This window comes from Heterocephalus glaber, unplaced genomic scaffold (assembly GCF_053883595.1).
Source record: "Heterocephalus glaber isolate CG9 unplaced genomic scaffold, H.glaber_assembly_v1.0 deba00001543, whole genome shotgun sequence".
In the NCBI taxonomy this organism is placed as follows: Eukaryota; Metazoa; Chordata; class Mammalia; order Rodentia; family Bathyergidae; genus Heterocephalus; species Heterocephalus glaber.
In genome coordinates, this window is record NW_028258336.1 from 4,356,617 (window position 1) to 4,375,891 (window position 19,275).

General features: G+C 31.1%; 1 protein-coding gene across 6 annotated transcripts in view; it reads left to right on the plus strand.

The window, feature by feature from the left end:
* Adamts6 (ADAM metallopeptidase with thrombospondin type 1 motif 6) overlaps window positions 1-19,275 on the plus strand; it is a 295,156-nt gene that overhangs the window by 145,298 nt on the left and 130,583 nt on the right. For all 6 annotated transcript variants that reach the window (XR_015442349.1, XR_015442350.1, XM_087189555.1 and 3 more), the window contains exons 11-12: window positions 8,472-8,618; window positions 17,126-17,267. Coding sequence is in view for 4 of the 6 variants with exons in the window: in XM_087189555.1 (XP_087045681.1) it covers window positions 8,472-8,618; window positions 17,126-17,267 (289 nt within the window). In the remaining 2 variants the exon portion in view is untranslated. The remainder of the gene's footprint in view (window positions 1-8,471; window positions 8,619-17,125; window positions 17,268-19,275) is intronic.

The following is a 19,275-nucleotide window of genomic DNA, read 5'->3' on the forward strand; positions in this document are numbered from 1 at the left end:
TTTTTAAAAATAGAACTTATTATTTTCATTAAAATGATACATTGTATTCTTTAAAAATAAATATTACATTTTGATTGGTACTAACATGACGTCAGTGTTATGCTATCTCTTTATCCACAGATACATGTACACACACATACATATACATATGTATTTTATGTATACAGAAAAATTTTCATAGATAAATATGCACATACTTAGATATGCTGCAAAAGTAGCTAAAGTAATACCATAGTACATTCCCTTGAAAAGTTATTATAATAATTTAATATTACACACATCAAAAATTATAACTATGAAGTTACTTATAATTTATTATAATAATAATGATTAAACTATTTTGGTAGTTACACCTTTTCCATATTATGCACTAATTACAAAAAATAGATAAGACCATTCTGGTGATTACTGCATTAAATATCTGAGAATTCAGAATAAAGTGTGTGTGTGTATATGTGTGTGTGTGTGTCCACATGTGAATATACATCACAGAAATAAGTCTACGTAAGTATTATGGCATTATTGTCACTTCAAGAACTTTAGTAAGTTATTCTCTTCATTTTATTGGAAAACAAAAAAATGAATTTGTAGGCAGATCATCCTAATTGAGAACTTCAACCTCCATGAACCAATACGGAAACATTTTTCTCACAGTAGTAAGGCAGATGATAACAGCAAAGTTCCCTTGTTCCAGCCACCTTCTCTGTCTGTGCACACACCCACACATGCACACCACCCCATCTCTAGTAGCTTTTTATCCTGTTGTCTTGAACATCTTCACAATTAAATGAGATGGAAAATGTGTAAAATATAGTGCTACATAATTGAAGAATTATAAATATATTATAGTGATTTATTTGTCTTCTGGAAGCCTAACTTTCAATTCAGAAGTACTTATTGTAAGTGTGAATTTTTTTTTGTACAGGTGTGGAAGGTCCAGGTACTAGGTTTTTCCAGGCACCACCCTCATCAAATCAATACAGTGTTTTCCTTAAGTTTAGTACCTTGAATCCACTTATTTTAGTAAATTATAATAAAGTATAAAAGTAGAATTGATACCCAAATCTTGTTTTAGAAAACATGTAAACAAATTGTAATGATTATCTCATTGGTTAACTACTAAATCTAAAAATATTTGCCAAATATGGGTATACAAGGTTCTGGGTGTATCCTTTAAATTCTGCCTTTGATTTATTGTAACAACAAGTGATTTATAGCCAAGATCAGTTATGAATAAAAACAGGTCATGAATTGAAAATAATTCTAAGGAAAGAATGTTTCTTTATTCCCTTATAATTTTATTACTACAGTAGAAAAACTTTGAGATTTTAAAGTTATCTCAATTTGTAATTGTTTCATTTTAAAAGTTACTTTAAAAATATTTTCATATTAAAAGCTTCAAGAAACCATTCTATAAAGTTGAAATTGTATATGTGTTACATTTCTTTAGAGAAATAAATGATCACATATATTTCTTTTCCTTTAGAAGCAGAATTTAAAGGTACATTTTCTATCTGGTGTGGCATGTGCCCAATCCCAGCATCCTGGGAGGCTGAGGCAGGAGAATCCCAAGTTTGACCCCAGTCTGGGTAACAGCGACTTAATAAAATCCTGTCTGAAAATGAAAAATTAAGAAAGGGCTGGGGATGTTGCTCAATGAAATAGCCCCGAGATCAATATACTGCTTCAACAAAAGTATGTGTTTTAGCAATTAGTTGACCAAATGCTTGACAGACTCTAATGTACCATTGTCATCTAAGAAAAACAATGATGTTACTATATTAGCAATATGATTATCTTCAGTTTAAAAATTAAGCTTCACTAGACATAAAAATTGACTGAGGTATTTAAAAATTTTCCTTAGCTATGCAGATATTTAAAAAAATTTTTTGGTACCTGGAATTGATCTCAAGACCTTACGTTTGACAGGCAGGTGTGATGCCACTGAGCTACCTAATCCCTGGCCCAGCTGTACAGATCTTTGATTTGAAAACATGTGTTAAGATTTTAATAAGAATCTGCAGTCTAAATTCCTCATTCTTACAAATCTAAAAAAAAAGCCAATAAAATTAATTGAAATTTTCTACTAAAATTAAGAGCAAGCTATTACTTTGTGGTACAAAGTGTGTTATATTATTTTCACAATGTTACATAGTCTGATAGGATGAAATGATACAAATATAATCACAAGTGATCTGCCTCCTACGTATTTTTTTTGTTGCTGTTAGAACATGTTTGTAGTACATAATATTTCCATTCCTTGTGTGGAGGTGGTACATGTACATAACACATCTTAATTCCCTTTTTTCATTCCATTTCCCTCCCCTATCTTCCAATACTATCTCTTGATTCTCTTCCACGTTGACCAAGACCAATCACCCTATTTCCTACAATCTAATTTTATTTCAGTCTTTATTTATATTTTGGGTTTCTCATATAAGAGAAACCATGTGATATTTAAGCTTGTGTGTCTGATTTATTTCACTTAATATTATGGACTCTAGGTGATCCATTTTTGTACAAATATCTCAAGTCCATCCTTCTTTATGGAAGAGTAGTACCTCAGTATGTATAAAATTTTCTTTATCCATTCATCTGTTAATGGACATATAGGCAGCTTCCAAGATTTAGCTATAAATTGTGCTGCTATAAACATGAGCATGGATGTATCATTGTAATATGTTGTCTTTAACTCTTGTGAAGATGCCTAGAAGGGGAATAGGTGGGTCAAATGGAATTTCTAGTTTTAGTTTTTAGAGACATGTGTATATTAATTTTATAGTCGTTGTACTAGTTTATATTCCTACCAGCAATGTAGAAGGGTTCCTTTTCCCCTGCAGCCTTGACAGCATTTGTTATTATTTGATTTCTTGATCATGACCATTCTTTCTGGGGTAAGATGGGATCTCAATGTTGTTTTAATTTGTATTTCTCTAGTGGCCAATGATGGTCAGCATTTCTTTATGTATTTACTGGTCTTTTGTATTTCTTTTTCTGAAAAGTTTCTATTCATTTCAGTTGCCCAGTTTTGATTGGGTTTTTTTTATTTAGGGGGGGTCTAATATTTTGAATTCTTTATGTATTCTGGATATTAGTCCTCTTCCTCAGTAAGAGCTGGAAAAAGTTTTACTCGTTGTGTAGGTTCTTTTCACTCTGTTGGTTGTTTCTTTTGCTGTGTAGAAGCTTTTTAATTTGATATAACCCATTTGTTCATTTTTTATTTCTTGTCCAATAGTGGTTCTGTTTAGAAAGTACTTGCTTATACCTATGACTTCAAGAGTTTTATCAATTTTATTTTCAAGCAGGTTAAGTGTTTCTGTTTTAACATTCAGTTCTTTGATGTATTTTGAGTTTTGATTTTTTTTTATTTGATTTTTTTTTACTTTAGTATATGGTAAGAGATATAGTTCAGCTGTCTTTCCTCCAGTATATGTTTTTGGCCCCTTTGTCAAAGATCAAATAGTTTGAGGTTGTTTCTACATTCTTTATTGTTTCATTAATCCCTATGTCTGCTTTTGTGCCATACCATGTTGTTTTCATCAATTCAGTTTTGTAATATAACTTCAACTCCAGGATTGTGATGTCTCCTATTTTGATCTTGGTACCCAGGATTGCTTTTGCTATGCTGGATTTCTTCTGATTCCATGTGAATTTTATGATTATTTTCTCCAGTTCTGTGAAAATAGCTGTTGGTATTTTGATTGAAATTGTTTTAAATCTGTACATTAGATTTGGTAGTATGGCCATTTTGACTGTATTGATCTTGTGTATCCAGGAACAGGGAATATCTTTGCATTTTCTGATGTCCTCTTTGATTTCCTTTTCAAAGTACCTTAGTTTGCATTGTAGACATATTTAACTTCCTTGGTTATTTTAATTCCTAAGTGTTCAATTTTTCTTGGTTCTATTGGAATGATATTTTATCTTAATTTCTTGGTCAGGGGGTTTATGATTAGTATACTAATTTAATTTTTGTCTGTTGATTTTATATCCTGTTAAATTATTGAACTTGGTTAATAATTCTAAGAGTCTTTTGGTGGATTTTTTTTTTTTTGGATCTTCTACATAGAAGATGATGTCATCTGAAAGTAATGATAATTTGACTTTTCCCTTTCCTATATATATCCCTTTTATTTTTTTTTCTTGCCTAATGGCTCTTGCTAATGTTTTGAGTGTTATTATGTTCAACAGGAATGGAGATAGTGGACATCATTGTCATGTTTCTGATTTTAGAAGAAAAGCTTTCAGGTCCTCCCCATTTAATGTGATTTTGGTAGTAGCTTTGTTATGGATAGCTTTTACTAGATTGTGATAAGGCCCTTCTATACCTATTTTCTTCAATGTTTTCATCATGAAAGATGTTTAATTTTGTCAGAGGCTTTTTCTGCATCTATTGATTTGTGGGTTTTTTAGGTTTGTTTTGTTTTTCTTATTGTTTTGAGACAAGAGTCTCACTATGTAATTCAAGCTGGCCTTGAACTCATTAGGTAGCCCAGGCTACTTGTGGTGATCCTTCTGCCTCAACATGCTGAGTGCTAGGATTACAGGCGTTTACAACCACACTGGGCTTTTCTGCATTTATTGAGATCATGTAGTATTTGTCCTTTCTTCTGTTTATGTGATGTACTACATGTATTCATTTGTATAAATTGAATCATCCCTGCATCCTGGGGATAAAGCCTATTTGGTCATGATGTATAATCTTTTCAGTGATTCATTGCATTCCTCTTGCCAGTATCTTGTTGAGAATTTTTGCATCTATATTCATTAAAGAGATTGACCTATAGCTCTCTTGTTTCTCTGATCCTTGTCTGTTCTTTGACTCAAGGTCAAAGCAAGCCATCAAACTTGTGCATTATTTTAAAACAAAACTGAAATTTAACTTGTAGCAGTTTTTGCATTGGAATTCTAATTCTAATAGAATTTTTTTTCTTGAGTTCTCATTCATACTGCCTTTTATACCCAGTTTGACTGTAAGTTTATATCTAGACATCTAAAAAGTTTTGCTGTTTTAAAATATCACCATGAAGAAATCATGATAGGTAATTTGTTCTTTTGCCCTGATTGCCCAAAAGATATTTTATTTTTGAAATTCAGAATGTTTACAGGACATAAGTCAGTGTGGAATCATCTTGTGTCAGTTTTTCCTAGGACACAGAAGAGTTCTATTTTGATTATATTGTATCAGTTTTTATTTCCTGAACTTTCTTTGCATTGTCTTTTAGCACTGTTTTAAAATTTTTTTTAGTTTTTTTGGATGCAACAGTGATACCTATGTTGGATTCCTTTCATCTGATCCTTTGAACTGTGTCTATTTTTTTTGTTATTAATTAATTTTATTGGTATATTTTAGATGTACATAATGATCACATTCATCATAGGGAATTGGACTTATGCATACTTTATCTTGACTTCTTTTTTCCTCATTCCCTTTCCCTCTTTTCTACCCTTCTGCCCCTTCTTATTTGCAAAAACTTTTTCATTTTTTCCTTCTATTCTTTTTTTTCTTGTCCCTTTCTTTTCTCCTCCCTCCCCCTCCTTTGTTCCCCTTCCCATTTGAACATTATTTTTTTCCCATTTTCCAATATCTATTATATATTTCTTATTTACCTTTTAGGTTTTTCACACCAGAGAAACAATGCTATATTTATACATGTTTCTCCAATTTATTTCACTTATGGGTATGATCTCAAGATGTATCCATTTACCTAGAAATGTTTCAAGCCTATCTTTCTTTACGGCATAGTCATACTCCATTGTATAAAAGAAACCATATCTTCTTTATCCAGTCATCGTTGATGGGCATTTGGGCTGTTCCCAAGATTTAGCTATTTCAAATTGTATTGTTACAAACATGAGTGTGCATACTGTAGGTTGTCTCTTCACTCCATTGGTGGTTTCTTTTGGTGAACAAAAGCTTTTTAATATGATGAGATCCCAGTTGTGTCTTTATGGATTTCTACAATGTTTTCATTTATGTATAAATTATTGCAAAGGTAATGTTTCTAGAGTACTGCAAATATTAGCATAGCTGGGTTCAGTGGCACACCCATGAACTCTCAATCACTCAAGAGGCTGAGGCAGAAGGATTCTTGAACCCAGAAGTTCAAGACCAGGCTGGTAGACTCAAATTTTTTTAAAAAATTACATCAGATTTTCCTTTTTAAACACAGTATCTGTAGAGTGCCTTTCCCTTGCAGAATTTTGTTTTAATGTATATTTTAATATACCTTAATAGATTTAAAGGATATTTTATTCTAAAAGTATTTTAAGTTATATATTTCTAAAACAAAGCATAGAAATTAAAATTACAGTGAAAATTTTCTTGTGATCATAAAGAAAATAAAAATTTTCTTCTGAATTGAATATTAGATTATAATTATTAGTGGTTGGAAGAACATGCACATATTACACATTTTTATAAATAAAAATATTTATTAGAAATATCTTTAATTCAATGTATTTTTCAATTATTATTTATATTTCTGCATGGCTAGAAGGAAGCAGAATTTCAACATTGATTCAGTTCCTTTATTTTATTTCTATTGTTATGAATCTTGAGAAAATTTGTTCACATGAATAAGAAGAAAGACATAACAAGAATTTATTATCAAAATATCACTCAATTCTTTGAATTCCCTTTGATTCATTTGTCAAAACATAACCATAATGAGCTATCAGCAAAAAATGGTTTTAACCATCTTTCAGTTGTTACTTTGATTATATTCTTCTGCAAACTTGTTGAAAGAATTATAAATCACTTAGGTTTTCTGGTGCTTTACTTTAGAGCTCTGGATCCTCTCATACATTTGTTCTTTTCATACATTTTTTTCATACATTGTACTTATTTGGTCCTCCCACCTGAGTTAATAGCTCCTCCTCCTTGCTTTCCATATGCGAACATAGTATCTGTCATCATTTATCTTTTTGTAGTGCACTTTTGAAGACCAACCCATCCATTTTGCCTCCTAAACATATCTGAAATATAATTCCACATGTTTGTCTAGTTCAGACCAACATCCTGTAATTGGTAATGTTATTGTGACTCTTCTTTCTAACTCCATTCCTTCTTCAGTATGTCAACCATAGAATTACTATAATGGCTTGTCTAAAATACAGATCAATCCTGTATTTTCTAACTCAGAAATCTTCAGTTCTGCTTACTTATATATCTTCAATGTCTCTACATTGCTAAAAGGACTGCATTAATATTTACTTTCGTTAATTATCTTGTACTTACCTGTTCTCAACTACCTTTCCAGACTGTCCTACCACACTTATTCTTATCTATTTTTTTGTGGGGGTACCGGGGTTTGAACTTGGGACCTTGTGCTTGCAAGGCAGGCAGCAGAACCACTGAGCTAAATCCCCAGCCCCTATCCTTATCTATTTTACTCTAGTGACATTTCCTTGAACAGGCATCTTGGTATGTATATTGAAATGCCACAATGGAAGCATAACTTTATTTTTTTCAGTAATATTTATCCTAATCTTCTGGCTACTTAGGAGGTAAAATATATCCATATACAATGAGAATATCCCTCTTCAAATTGTTTTGTATCATTGAAATATTTTGATATCACATTGATAGCATTAAGCATTGCTATGGGAAATGACAAAGAAAAACCGAAAAATGGAGCCCATAGCAAAGAAAAACCACAGTCCTTAAATGTATCAAAATTTTTCAAAAAGAGTTTTGAAAACACACAGTGACATAAATTATATATGTATACAATTCTCTTCCATTTATGTTAATAAAGAAAAGGAGCCAGATGTGGCAGCATACGCCTGTAATCCCAACATTTAAGAGGCTGAGGCAGGAAAATTGTTATGAGTTCAAGGTAGCCTGAACTACATAACAAGACCCTGTCTCAAAAAACAAAACAAAGAAGAACTTCTGTCTTTGAACTATTTCTATAGTTATCTTTTTACAATTTCCTTTGGATTCAGTGTATTAGGTAGGATGAACACTAGCATTTTAAAAGGTGGGTTCCACTAAAAATTTCAGCACTTCCAAATATATGATTTTTTTTATAGGTTGTTCATGTTTGCTAAATCTTTTTTCTCATTTATAAAGAAAGATTAATGTACATTCTTTTTTCTTTTCTTTCTTTTTTTTTTTTGTACCGGGGATCAAACTCAGGATTCTGTGCTTGCCAGACAGGTGCAGTGCCACTGAGCTAAATCCCCAGCCCACATTTTCCTTTCTGTTCAAGGAGTGATTGAGCCACATGAGGTAGCATGTGAGAATATGGGATAAATGTAAAAAGACATATGTATTGTATCATTGAATTAGTCTTTATTGTCTTTAGCATTAATCCTACATTTCTGTAGCAGATGTGGTCTGTCTTGATGGAAGGCATATGTTGATGAGGCTAATAAATGCTCAAATGAAATAAAAGATGTGTAGGGGCCTATTTGTTTTATTTTTTCTTATTTCTTTCTTTCATGTTTCTTCCTTATTAAAACAGTTTTGGTATGAACCATGATGGAATTGGAAATTCTTGTGGGACTAAAGGTCATGAAGCAGCAAAACTTATGGCAGCTCACATTACTTCAAATACCAATCCTTTTTCCTGGTCTGCCTGCAGTCGAGACTATATCACCAGCTTTCTAGAGTAAGTAATCTCTAGAGAGTAATTACGAATTGCTCCAGAAATAAGTCATTGGTGAAAGCCTAATATGTAGTGCTTCAAACTTTGCACAATGAGTAACTTTTACAGGGCCCTGTTATATTTCAGGTTGTTCCCTACATACTTTAACTCATCTTTATGACAAATTTTTCAATTCAATTCTCAAAACTTGAACAAACTAGAGGAAGTAGAGCAAAGACACAAGTGAGACTGATGATGTGACTGATTAGAATTGTTAAACAAATGGAAAGCAATTTCAGAAAGAATTTTCATAATTTAATAGAGAAAAACCCATACTTTAATTCACTGATTATATATTTCATTATGTTGGTGAAAAAAACAGTTATGTGGGAGTCCCAGAGTATCTAATAGTAACAAACAACAACAACAAAAACCAAGAAGCCAGGAAATGCACATTTTGAGAAAAAACTTTATTAAGTAACCCATCTTTTCTACTGTTCGGGAAACTTCTGCAGTCTTTCAACATATGTTCCAGAGTCTGCTTATCTAAATATGAAGAGTATAAATCAACTCAGCTGTAAGAATGTTTAGGAAAGGAGATGTTCTTCTACATCTCAGCTACATAGACTTTCCACATTGGACTTTAGAAACTGATACATTTGGGTCTTTCTGGCCATATAACCTTGGGCATGCTACTTACCCTTTCTAATCTTCAATGTCCTGTTTTATAAATGGACTTAAATAGTAATGCTTACATTATCAGGTGTTATGTACATAATTATGTGTAATGCTGTAGTTGTATAAAACACTTAATAGACATTCATTAAATGATAATACTACTTTAAATAATATAAAGGTTTTCAGTGCTTTATTGCTCTACTGTTACCTTTAGCTATGTTGTATTATACTTTTCTTGCAGAGGAGGGACTAAATATTCAGAGGAAAAGTAAGATCTAAGTAAAGTACATGCAAACAATGGAAATTCTTAAATATTAACTTTGTTCAAACTTTATATTAACATGATTGCATTGTAAATTTTTTAAAAATCAGGTAGTTATGTAGGATAAAATTATTCACTAAAACTTTCCTTCATATCTACTAATAGCCAGATTATATACTGAAAGCTTTTAATTATATATTTTAAAAGGGCTCAAATAAGATTTTAAATTACCCAGCACAGTGCTTTACTCAATAATCAAAATGGTCACTTTTGAATTAATTAATATAATAATAGAGTTGAAGTAGTTGAAAATTAATTTCAGATTATTTACCAACAAATGTTAATCTTAGTAATAGAAAATGATAGCACTTTACTTGCCTAGTGCCAACTGGGTGAAGTACAGTATTATAGATAGACCACAGAGAATTTGTTTGATATCATGTGGTAGGGTTTTACACAAAACACTAGCAATATCATTTTCTAAGATGGTTTATCTAAATTTTAAACACTGTTAAAGATCTGCTCTCCCCAGAAGTCAGGCCAGATCTGAAATTTCTCTCTTGACTTGGCTCATGTTTTTATAATGGAATTTTAATCTCTATCATCAGAAAGACAAACTGTATATAATATGATCATATAAAACATGATATTTTTGATGGCAACTGTTTTCTTGGTTTTTAAAAATATTATTTTCTTTTCTCCTGCATCCTGTTTCTGTCCCACTGATTGTTACACAGCTCATTAGCTAATACCATCTCTATATACTAAGTACAAGGCCAGTGGCTAATACTTCCATGCCTTAGGCATATAATAAATTTTGTGTGTTCTTCCCTGTTAAAAACACATACATATATGGACTAGTTTCAATCTCCTGCCACATCTTGTCCATTTGAAATCATATTATGGCTGTAAAGACACAATAAAAGGCAATCCTTAAATCACTGGTAAAATACACTTAGGAAGTCACCACTGGTTTTGTTGGAGATACAGAATTATTACTAGCTTTAATAAAGTGTTCTATTAAGTTAATTAAAGTAATTAATACAAAAGGCATCATTTAATCCTTGTTGTTTTTTTGTATTTTCTATGTATAAGCATGATTTGTGTTGACAGGGGATTATTTATCCTGTATATCATAAAAATATTTATTTTGTGCATCCTCATGTGAATGCTGACAAAGTTAAAACTATAAATAAAAGGTAGATGTGAAAGAAAATGGGTAAAGACATGGGGAAAATTTGGCTTCTTCTCCCTCTTCTTTAAAAATAAACTTTAAAAAATCTGATTATAATCTATACCTAAAATGTACCAATGATTAGAATGAATAATTGATAATGTAAAATAGGAAGAAAAGGTCCAAAGGGGTAGGGATAGTGGGAGGGGCAGGGGAAAGGAAAGAAAGGAAAGGAATAATGATGAGAAATGGAAAAAATGGAAATAAGGTCTTTGTAAATAGGGAAGGGTGGAGGGCGTGAAGGGAGGGCTGGAAATGGGGAAAAAATAAGAACCAAGATGCATTATGTAAAGGTACAATTCCCAATGAGAAATGTAATTTTGTTGTATACCTACAATGTACCAATAAAGGAATTTAGTACAAAAAAAAAAATCTATCCAAGCAGTAAAGAGCTTTTATACACAAGGCCCTTTTTAAAGGTCAGTTCACTGAAGTACAAAGACATAGTAATTTTCTTGAATTTCTTTGTTCTTTTTTATTAATGCAGTGAACTTAATTTCTGTAAAAGCTATGCATGATATTTTGTAAAATATAGTGATATTTTGATCAAGGATTGAGGGTACATTTATATTTTACAATTGACTCAAAAAGGTTCATAGCACTTTATTTTAGCTTCTCTCCTCAAAGGGAAGAAATCTTGAAAGATGATGGTTTAGGAACTGCAGCCCAGTCAACAAAATGCATATCTTTCTCCACTTAGTGACTGTATAGGCCAAAGTCATGGCGGATTTAGCAATGAGCTTTCTATGATTTATAGAGATTCACTATTCTGTTCAATAGAAAACAATTCTGTGGCCTTTAAGTGCCAGTAGAACACAAAGTCTCTTGTGTCATTCTGAAACACTAGATGCTATTGATCATCAGGAGATGGTGTTTACCAACTCCCAATATTTTTTTTCAGATTTCTTAAACTCGGTGATTCAATAAGTGGTTCATGAATCGCCCAGAAGCCGTCCTGATTAAATAATAAAGAACCCATTTCCGTTATAATGGACGTGTTATGCCAGCTTCTGATGTTTTCCGACGACGGCTTTGCAGGTAGTGTCCTTCCTATCTGCCTGCGGGACTTATTTATTTATTTATTTATTTAGAAACTAGAGAAAGATGAACCTGGAACTATGGCCCCCACTCATTGATGACTATGGGCTAATTTTCCAGGCAGTGGAAGGCAGCCAGCAGTAATTTAGACCAGTTTTTCATACATTCACCACCACTTACCAATAGTACAGAGTAATTTTATTTTGTTTTAAAAACTTTTGGGGGCTTGGTGAATCAATTCCTGCATTACTTAAAGTCTATTAAATTGTTTGCAGTGCCAAAGATCCATAACAAAATTTCCTGCAATTTCAAATTAAATACAGAACAGTTATTTTCATATTAAAACGGAAGCTGAGTGCATTAAGAGAGGCAACGTTACTGTTGAAGGTGAACTAGGAAGGAATGTGACAGTGTAGCTATAAGAGGAGTGATAAATAAGATGAACAAGATGACCAAAGCACTCATATTTCTGGCAGTTACCTTTGAAAATGGAAAATGATTTTTATAGATGGAAAACAATTTTTATAAATGGGGTCTTTTGTTTTTGTTTTTATTAAACGTAGTATCGAAAAAACAATTTGGCCAAACAGGTTTTTCCTCCTCTGTTAATCTGATATGTTTTGGGAAACTTGCTTTAACCATAAATCTTTGATAATTACATATGGGAAGTGGAGTAAACTACTTAGTATAGTATTTATATCTTGGAAGGCTCAAGTTCAAATATCCCAATCATCCAGAGAGTGAGAGGGAAAGAAAGGGTTGGCTTTAAATAACACAGTTAGGTTTATATTTACCTAATGTATTGTTGAATTGTAACATTTAGGTAAAACATTGATAGTTTCCTAAAAATTGATGAAGTAGCTTATGAGAACATAGTAGGTAAAGAACTGCACTTGCTATGGATGATGTCAACCTATTTCATTTTTGTTTGCTTTATGTGTATTAGCACAACTTTGTGAAAAAAATAAGAAATGGCATTAAATGTTAACTTTTTGTTGTTGTTGTTGTTGTTAAGGGACTGTTAAGATATGTATGGAGTTTTATATAGTAAAAAGATTTCTTGTTCAGATTGACTCCATTGTATTGTAGCCTAAAGGTCTGTCCTTGATAGTATGATTGTTTTAATAAAAATACATCTAAAATTTCAATTAGGAATATGCCCTCATGAGTGCTGGAAACAAAGCTGGGAGGACATACTGTATTTTATGTAGGAATCTGTAAATTTTAGTTGAAAACTGAATTCTGGCTCATGTTTATATTTTTAATCTTTGGACTGTGTAAATAAACTCTAAATTAGAAGAGTAATACATAAAATATGACTTTTCCACCCTACTGCAAAGATATATGAAAATGTAAATATACTTTGACTCACTATGAATTTCACAAAGAAGACACATATTCTTAAACTGATATAATTTTTTCCCTTGTCTTAGAAACAAAAATAGAATGTGTGAATGAAATAATTACCTATATTTCTTTAGATATTAACTCGGATTAGGTTATTGTGAAATATATGCTCTAATAAAATAATTGCAGATATACTTTTTATGTGTATAATTTTGCACTAGACAATTTTATCTGTACTTAATATTAAGATGTAGCACCTCATAGATGGGGAATAACAATATGCTACATCTAATTTATTAATAGGTGAGGTTTATATTTTTTGAGTGTAAAAATTTGCATATGATTCCAATACAAACCATCTAAATTTAAATTTGTTAATAAGAAAAGATTTGTGTGTAATATCACTACTATTATTTTGATATTAACAAATAATAATAGGCTCAGCATAGCAAGAATTTATAATAACATTTTTTTAGGAAAAGAAAAACATTTGTACCAGGAAGCATGTACAAAAAACATTCATGTCAGCATAATAATTTGCACTTGCCAAAAAGTTGGAAATATCTCAAATATTCATTAATAGAAGAATTGATAAGTAACTTAGGGAACTATAAAAGAACAATAAAAATGAATGGGCTATAGCTACATATATCAATATAGCTGTATCTCATTCACAGTATTGAACAAAAAACTGAAGTGACACGAGAAAACCTAGAGTATGATTTTTTAAATAATGGAGTCCAAAACAGGCAGATGAATAATTGAGAAGTAAAATTGCTAAGAAAAATAGGGAAATTATTATTATATTAAGTCAAAATAGGAGTTACCTGTGAGAGGAAAATGATTGGAGTTGAGCAAATGGAAATTTTCTTGGAAAAAAAATACTAAGAAAAAGCACATCTGGGGTTAAATACACATCTTTCAGATTCATAGCCTCTATCCTCTATATTTGTATCTATAGTAATTCATTATGATAATAATCTGAAGGTATGAAAATATCCAGAATTATTACTTTCTAAGAGTTAATAATAATTGTGATCTATAGACTTTACCTAGTTGAAAGCTGCAGAAAAATTAGAAGGAAACAGTCAAATTTTAGTAACATTATGCAAAAAAGCATTTTTGATCTTCAAGAATTAAAATATGAAAATTGTCTAATTACTCAAATATTTTAATCAAGGTTTTACTGTATTACAAAATATGATTACATATAATGTTAGGAATGTAGAAACAATTTTAATCAGCCATGCAGATATCTCCACATTTGCTTTACTGGAAGACACTTGACTCATAAGCCTTGCTAATTTGTATAAATATAGCCAAACACATTTCAAAATATCTTAGTTGATATTCCCAAACACAAGTTCATTTTTTAAAGATTTGTATGATTTTCTTTTATATTTTATTTCATATGGAGTTTTATTCTTCTGTAAAAATATACCTGAAAAGAAGAACAAGATTTGTGTAGCTAGTTAGGATACATTGTAAAAGCAAGAGGTGCTTCCAAGAACTGAAACAAAAATATACTTTTGAGATAAACTTTCTCAGAAGAGTTTTGGCCCCAGGAGCCCACAGTACATGGCATTCTTGATTGTCTAAAGGCCTGTGCAATGGTCATTACTTAAAGAGTACAAACCGTGATTAGAACACCATTACTACCTTGAAACAAGAATGTTAAATGAAGTAATTATTCTTGGTTCTTTGTATGCCAATTTTGCCATCAGGAAACAATATTTTTCTTGGTGTATCTAGTCTTAAATTTGTCCTTCTCCTTCATACAGGTCCTCCTCTTAAGTTTTTAATCTACTTTTCCTAAAAGTAATTATATATAATTATTTTTAATCAATTTTGAGCTGCTGCTACTTAGGTGAATAGCTCCTGCACTTTTTTGTTATGCTGTTGATAAAATATGTTACCTACAGGATATGGTTTAAGTAAAACTTCAGTACATAATCTTTAATTTTTCTATCTTTATCAGAGTTCTTATTTTGTTTTTATTACACATTCAATTACTTTGTTAAAGCTGTTTATAATTTTATTATAATGGAGATGAAACTCATATTTCAGAAGAAAAAATTTAGGAATTAAACTAATTTAGTCATCTTGCAAACATTTCATTTTATAAAAATGGTCTTTCTTTTGCCATTACACTATTCAAATACGACCTTTTTGTCATTAACCCCAATACAGTAATACCTTGGTTCACAAACTTAATTCATTCCACAATTCTGGAAAAGATGGCCAACTTTGTTTTTTGTGCAGGGAAGATGGCCATGGTTATGTTCGTTACCCAATGCAGAGTTTGCAAACAAAAACATAAAATTTTCCAAGTGCTTGTGTTTGTAAACCAAATTGTTTGCAAACAAAAGCATTTGTGAACCAAGGTATCACTGTATTGTATATAACTTCAAATTTACTGGTAGGATTATGTCTGCCTGAAGCTTACACATAATATAAAAAGCTCTATTTTTAAAAATTCATGTGTAAACAGTATTTCATGCTGAGGTACATGTCAATTTCTAAAATTACAATAAAAAGGAAATAATAAGTGTTTTTTTCATGAAAACTGGATAGCTAGGTGAAAAAATGGTTGTTCTGTTAGATACCTTGAATAGTGATGAGTGAAATTATTGCAATTGTCAATAAGAAAATTCATCTATATTAGTACCATATTTAATATTCCTATAGATATTTCTGTTGATTAAAAAAATTAGTCAAGAGGGCCATAGTTGAACAGGGTGTAAAGAAGGATGTATTCTGTCCTTTTGGTCTTCTGAATCTTTCTCACCTTACTAATAATATGGTTCAGTGTTTTAAAGATATTAATTTTCTGCTGTGCAAATATACATTTTTATATAATAAATTGTTTTATACTTTAAGAATATGAGAAACTTTTAGTGACTATGAAACTCACTGTTATGCATAGTTCTTTCTTACCTATATAAATGAAAATTTATACTGCTCTAAATAACAGTTGAGGAACTTCTACTTGTGAAATTATTTTCCTTTGGCAAAGTGGATGGAAAAGATTTGGAAAAAAAACACAAGTGCTGGCACAATGGACAGGAATGTTGGAAAAAATTTTTAAATGTTGGCACAGGAATTCTTTAAAAATTCTAACTTACTCACATGTGAAATGAAAGTAAAAAAGCATCTGTCCTATTTTATGCACACTGACAAAATAAAAATGAACAATTATATTTAGGAAAGTTTAAAGCTCTTTAAACTATTCTGTCTAGCTTTTGGCAATCTTTATGTTATTTGTTCCACTGAATTAAAATATTATGTTTGAGTGCAGGCATACTTTGCAAAGCAGAAATTATAGAGAAAGAACATTCTCTTTTCCAATTCTGATGACCCTAGATGAAATATGAAATTTTTGAAAGATTAAACATTTCTAATATACTTGAGAGGAGAACTTTGAATCTTAGCCTCATCTGTCATTCAGCCCTTTTGTTAGTGAAGTATTTAAAAAAACCTATGGATATGTCTTACTATAGCATTTATTGTTCTAAGGTGAAGGGATATAAATTAGGTCTTTCAGGATTACAACTACAATTTTGAAAAAATTTCCATATTTGTGTTTTTAATTCTACTGCCAGATGTGGCTATATTTTCAATGAAAACAAACATGAAGCTTAGAATATATGAAATTTTGTTTTGATTCTTTCAGAAATCAATTTAAATTAGTGTTTTAAAGGCCAACATGATATTTTCAGATTGTTGTGTAGGATGCTTTCATTGTGTCTTGGTGCTGAAAAAAAAAAACAGTTTGGAGCTCTTATTTAGGTGTCCTTTTAACTACTTTATTTTTCCATGTGATTATGTATTGGTAAAATATTGTGATTAATTATATATATTATTTTTCATGCATTGAATTATTGCCACAAAGAGCTCAACACCTGGTTTCATAATTGTGACAGAAATAGTCCATAGAGTACCTAATTTCCTTTGATCCTTTATGTTGAACAGTTCAGGCCGTGGTACTTGCCTTGATAATGAGCCTCCCAAGCGTGACTTTCTTTATCCAGCTGTGGCCCCAGGTCAGGTGTATGATGCTGATGAGCAATGTCGTTTCCAGTATGGAGCAACATCCCGCCAATGTAAATATGGGGTAAGAGGCTTAATCCTTTTGTTTAGTCATTTATGTATGTTCTTTTATGTAACACATGTTGAGATAGAATTATGATGAACATAATTTGCTTCCAGTAACATTATTAATTTTAATATGGCTTTTGATACTGTACTGTTGCTGATATCACTTGTACAATAGCTATTTCTAAATATTGAATAATCCCAAATTAAACACATTTCAAATTTCTTGTGAGAGATGCAGGTTGCGTTTAATAATTTCTAATGTACTTATTCCATAAACCTTGAATTTAAAATGGCAACTTTATTTTTGTTTTTTGAAATATCGTTTTTAAAAGCCTTCCCTATCCCTTTTTTTTCAAACTCTTATAAATGGACTATAGGGCATTTTTTCATTGGCTATGTGCCTTTAATTCATACTTGCTAGTGCTGAGTCATACTAGTTGCTTTATCAACGCTGCCCACCTTCCAACACAACAACCAAGCAGGAACAAGAAGACAGCCCAAATAGTAAAACAAAGAAAACTGCTGTGGAAAAACATGTAGGCATCATAGTTTACTCTTCGTGCCTACCTCAGAGTGTCACAATGTCTATATTAGAAAATGTATGAAAAATTATTTTTAGATTCATAGACAAAGATTTTAGTGTCTAGTATAGGATTATGTTTATAGAAGGAATACCATATAATCTTGTTGAATGACAAAATAGGACTTTAAAATGTTAAATTTTTTGCCAAATTTCTGGCTTGAAAAGAAATTTAGCCGGGTGTGGTGGCACACACCTGTAATCCCAGCACTTGGGAGGCTGAGGCAGGAGGATTGCTGAGAGTTTAGGCCAGCCTGGGCTACATAGTGAGTTCAAGGTTAGCCTGGAATATACAGCGAGACCCTGTCTCAAAAACCAAAATAGCACAAAACAAAAATATAAAGAAATTTAAAGGCTTCCTTTCTATTTTTTTATGAATAGTCTTTAAAATTCCTTTTTGAAAATAATAAAAATAAAATGAGCTAAATTTTTAAGTAGGCAATACTAAATGATATACTCATTATAGTGTACCAGTTATTCTTTTGCATACAGTACAAAGGGAAGTGATATTTTTAAAAAATCTCTTGGGTGACAAGTATACTATTTCTCTTTAGGCTTTGGCAACACCTTTTGTGCTCTATATTTTTAAGATTCTGTATGTTTGATATTTAGGCTTTGAGAAAAACGTTGATCTTTTTGGTCTCTTTATAAACCATCTTCTATTCTTAATTGTGTATGGTTGTAGTTTCTTTTATTCTAAAGTTGCTTTTCCCCCAGAAGGTCAGGCAGACATTAATCATAGTCTTTGGGTGAACTGTATTAACAGGTTTATAGGTTATGATCAAATCATCTAGAGATTCTTTGCTAGGTTATTGTTGTCTGAGTCTCTCATTTCTTTGTTGATAAGTGAAATAATCTTTATTTTAGTTTTGCTATTGGAAATTGGGTTTTAACTCCACCTAGAAATTTCCATGAGATAATTATTAGCTTTATAGGATCTATCGATGCAGTTTTCTTTCTTAAACTTATTTAAAAATTGACTTGATCTATATATCATTCACTTCAGATTGATTTGAAATGAGATAAACAGTAACTATAAAATTATATACTCTTCACATTCTGCTTCTAGATACTTTATATGTTATGTTTATAAAGACTTCTGTAATAGACAATAAAATTGGGATGACATTTGCACCTTATAAACCTATATAATTTATTGTATTTTATCATGAATTCTTTTCACTTTGATTTGCAGCAAAATAATATTTCTTCTAAATTCATATGCTACATGAGAATGCTATTTTTAAAAAGGGCTGTATGTTACCAATACTGCTTCTTGAATCATAATAGATTTTTTACTATCACTCTTACCTTTTGGACTTGTACCTGAAACATTCAATTTTCACAGTTGATAGCATCTATATGATGATGAGTTTATCTGATGAATCCTTCTGGTTTTAAACAACCTCAAATACAACTTTTGAAAACAATGATGCCTTTTGAA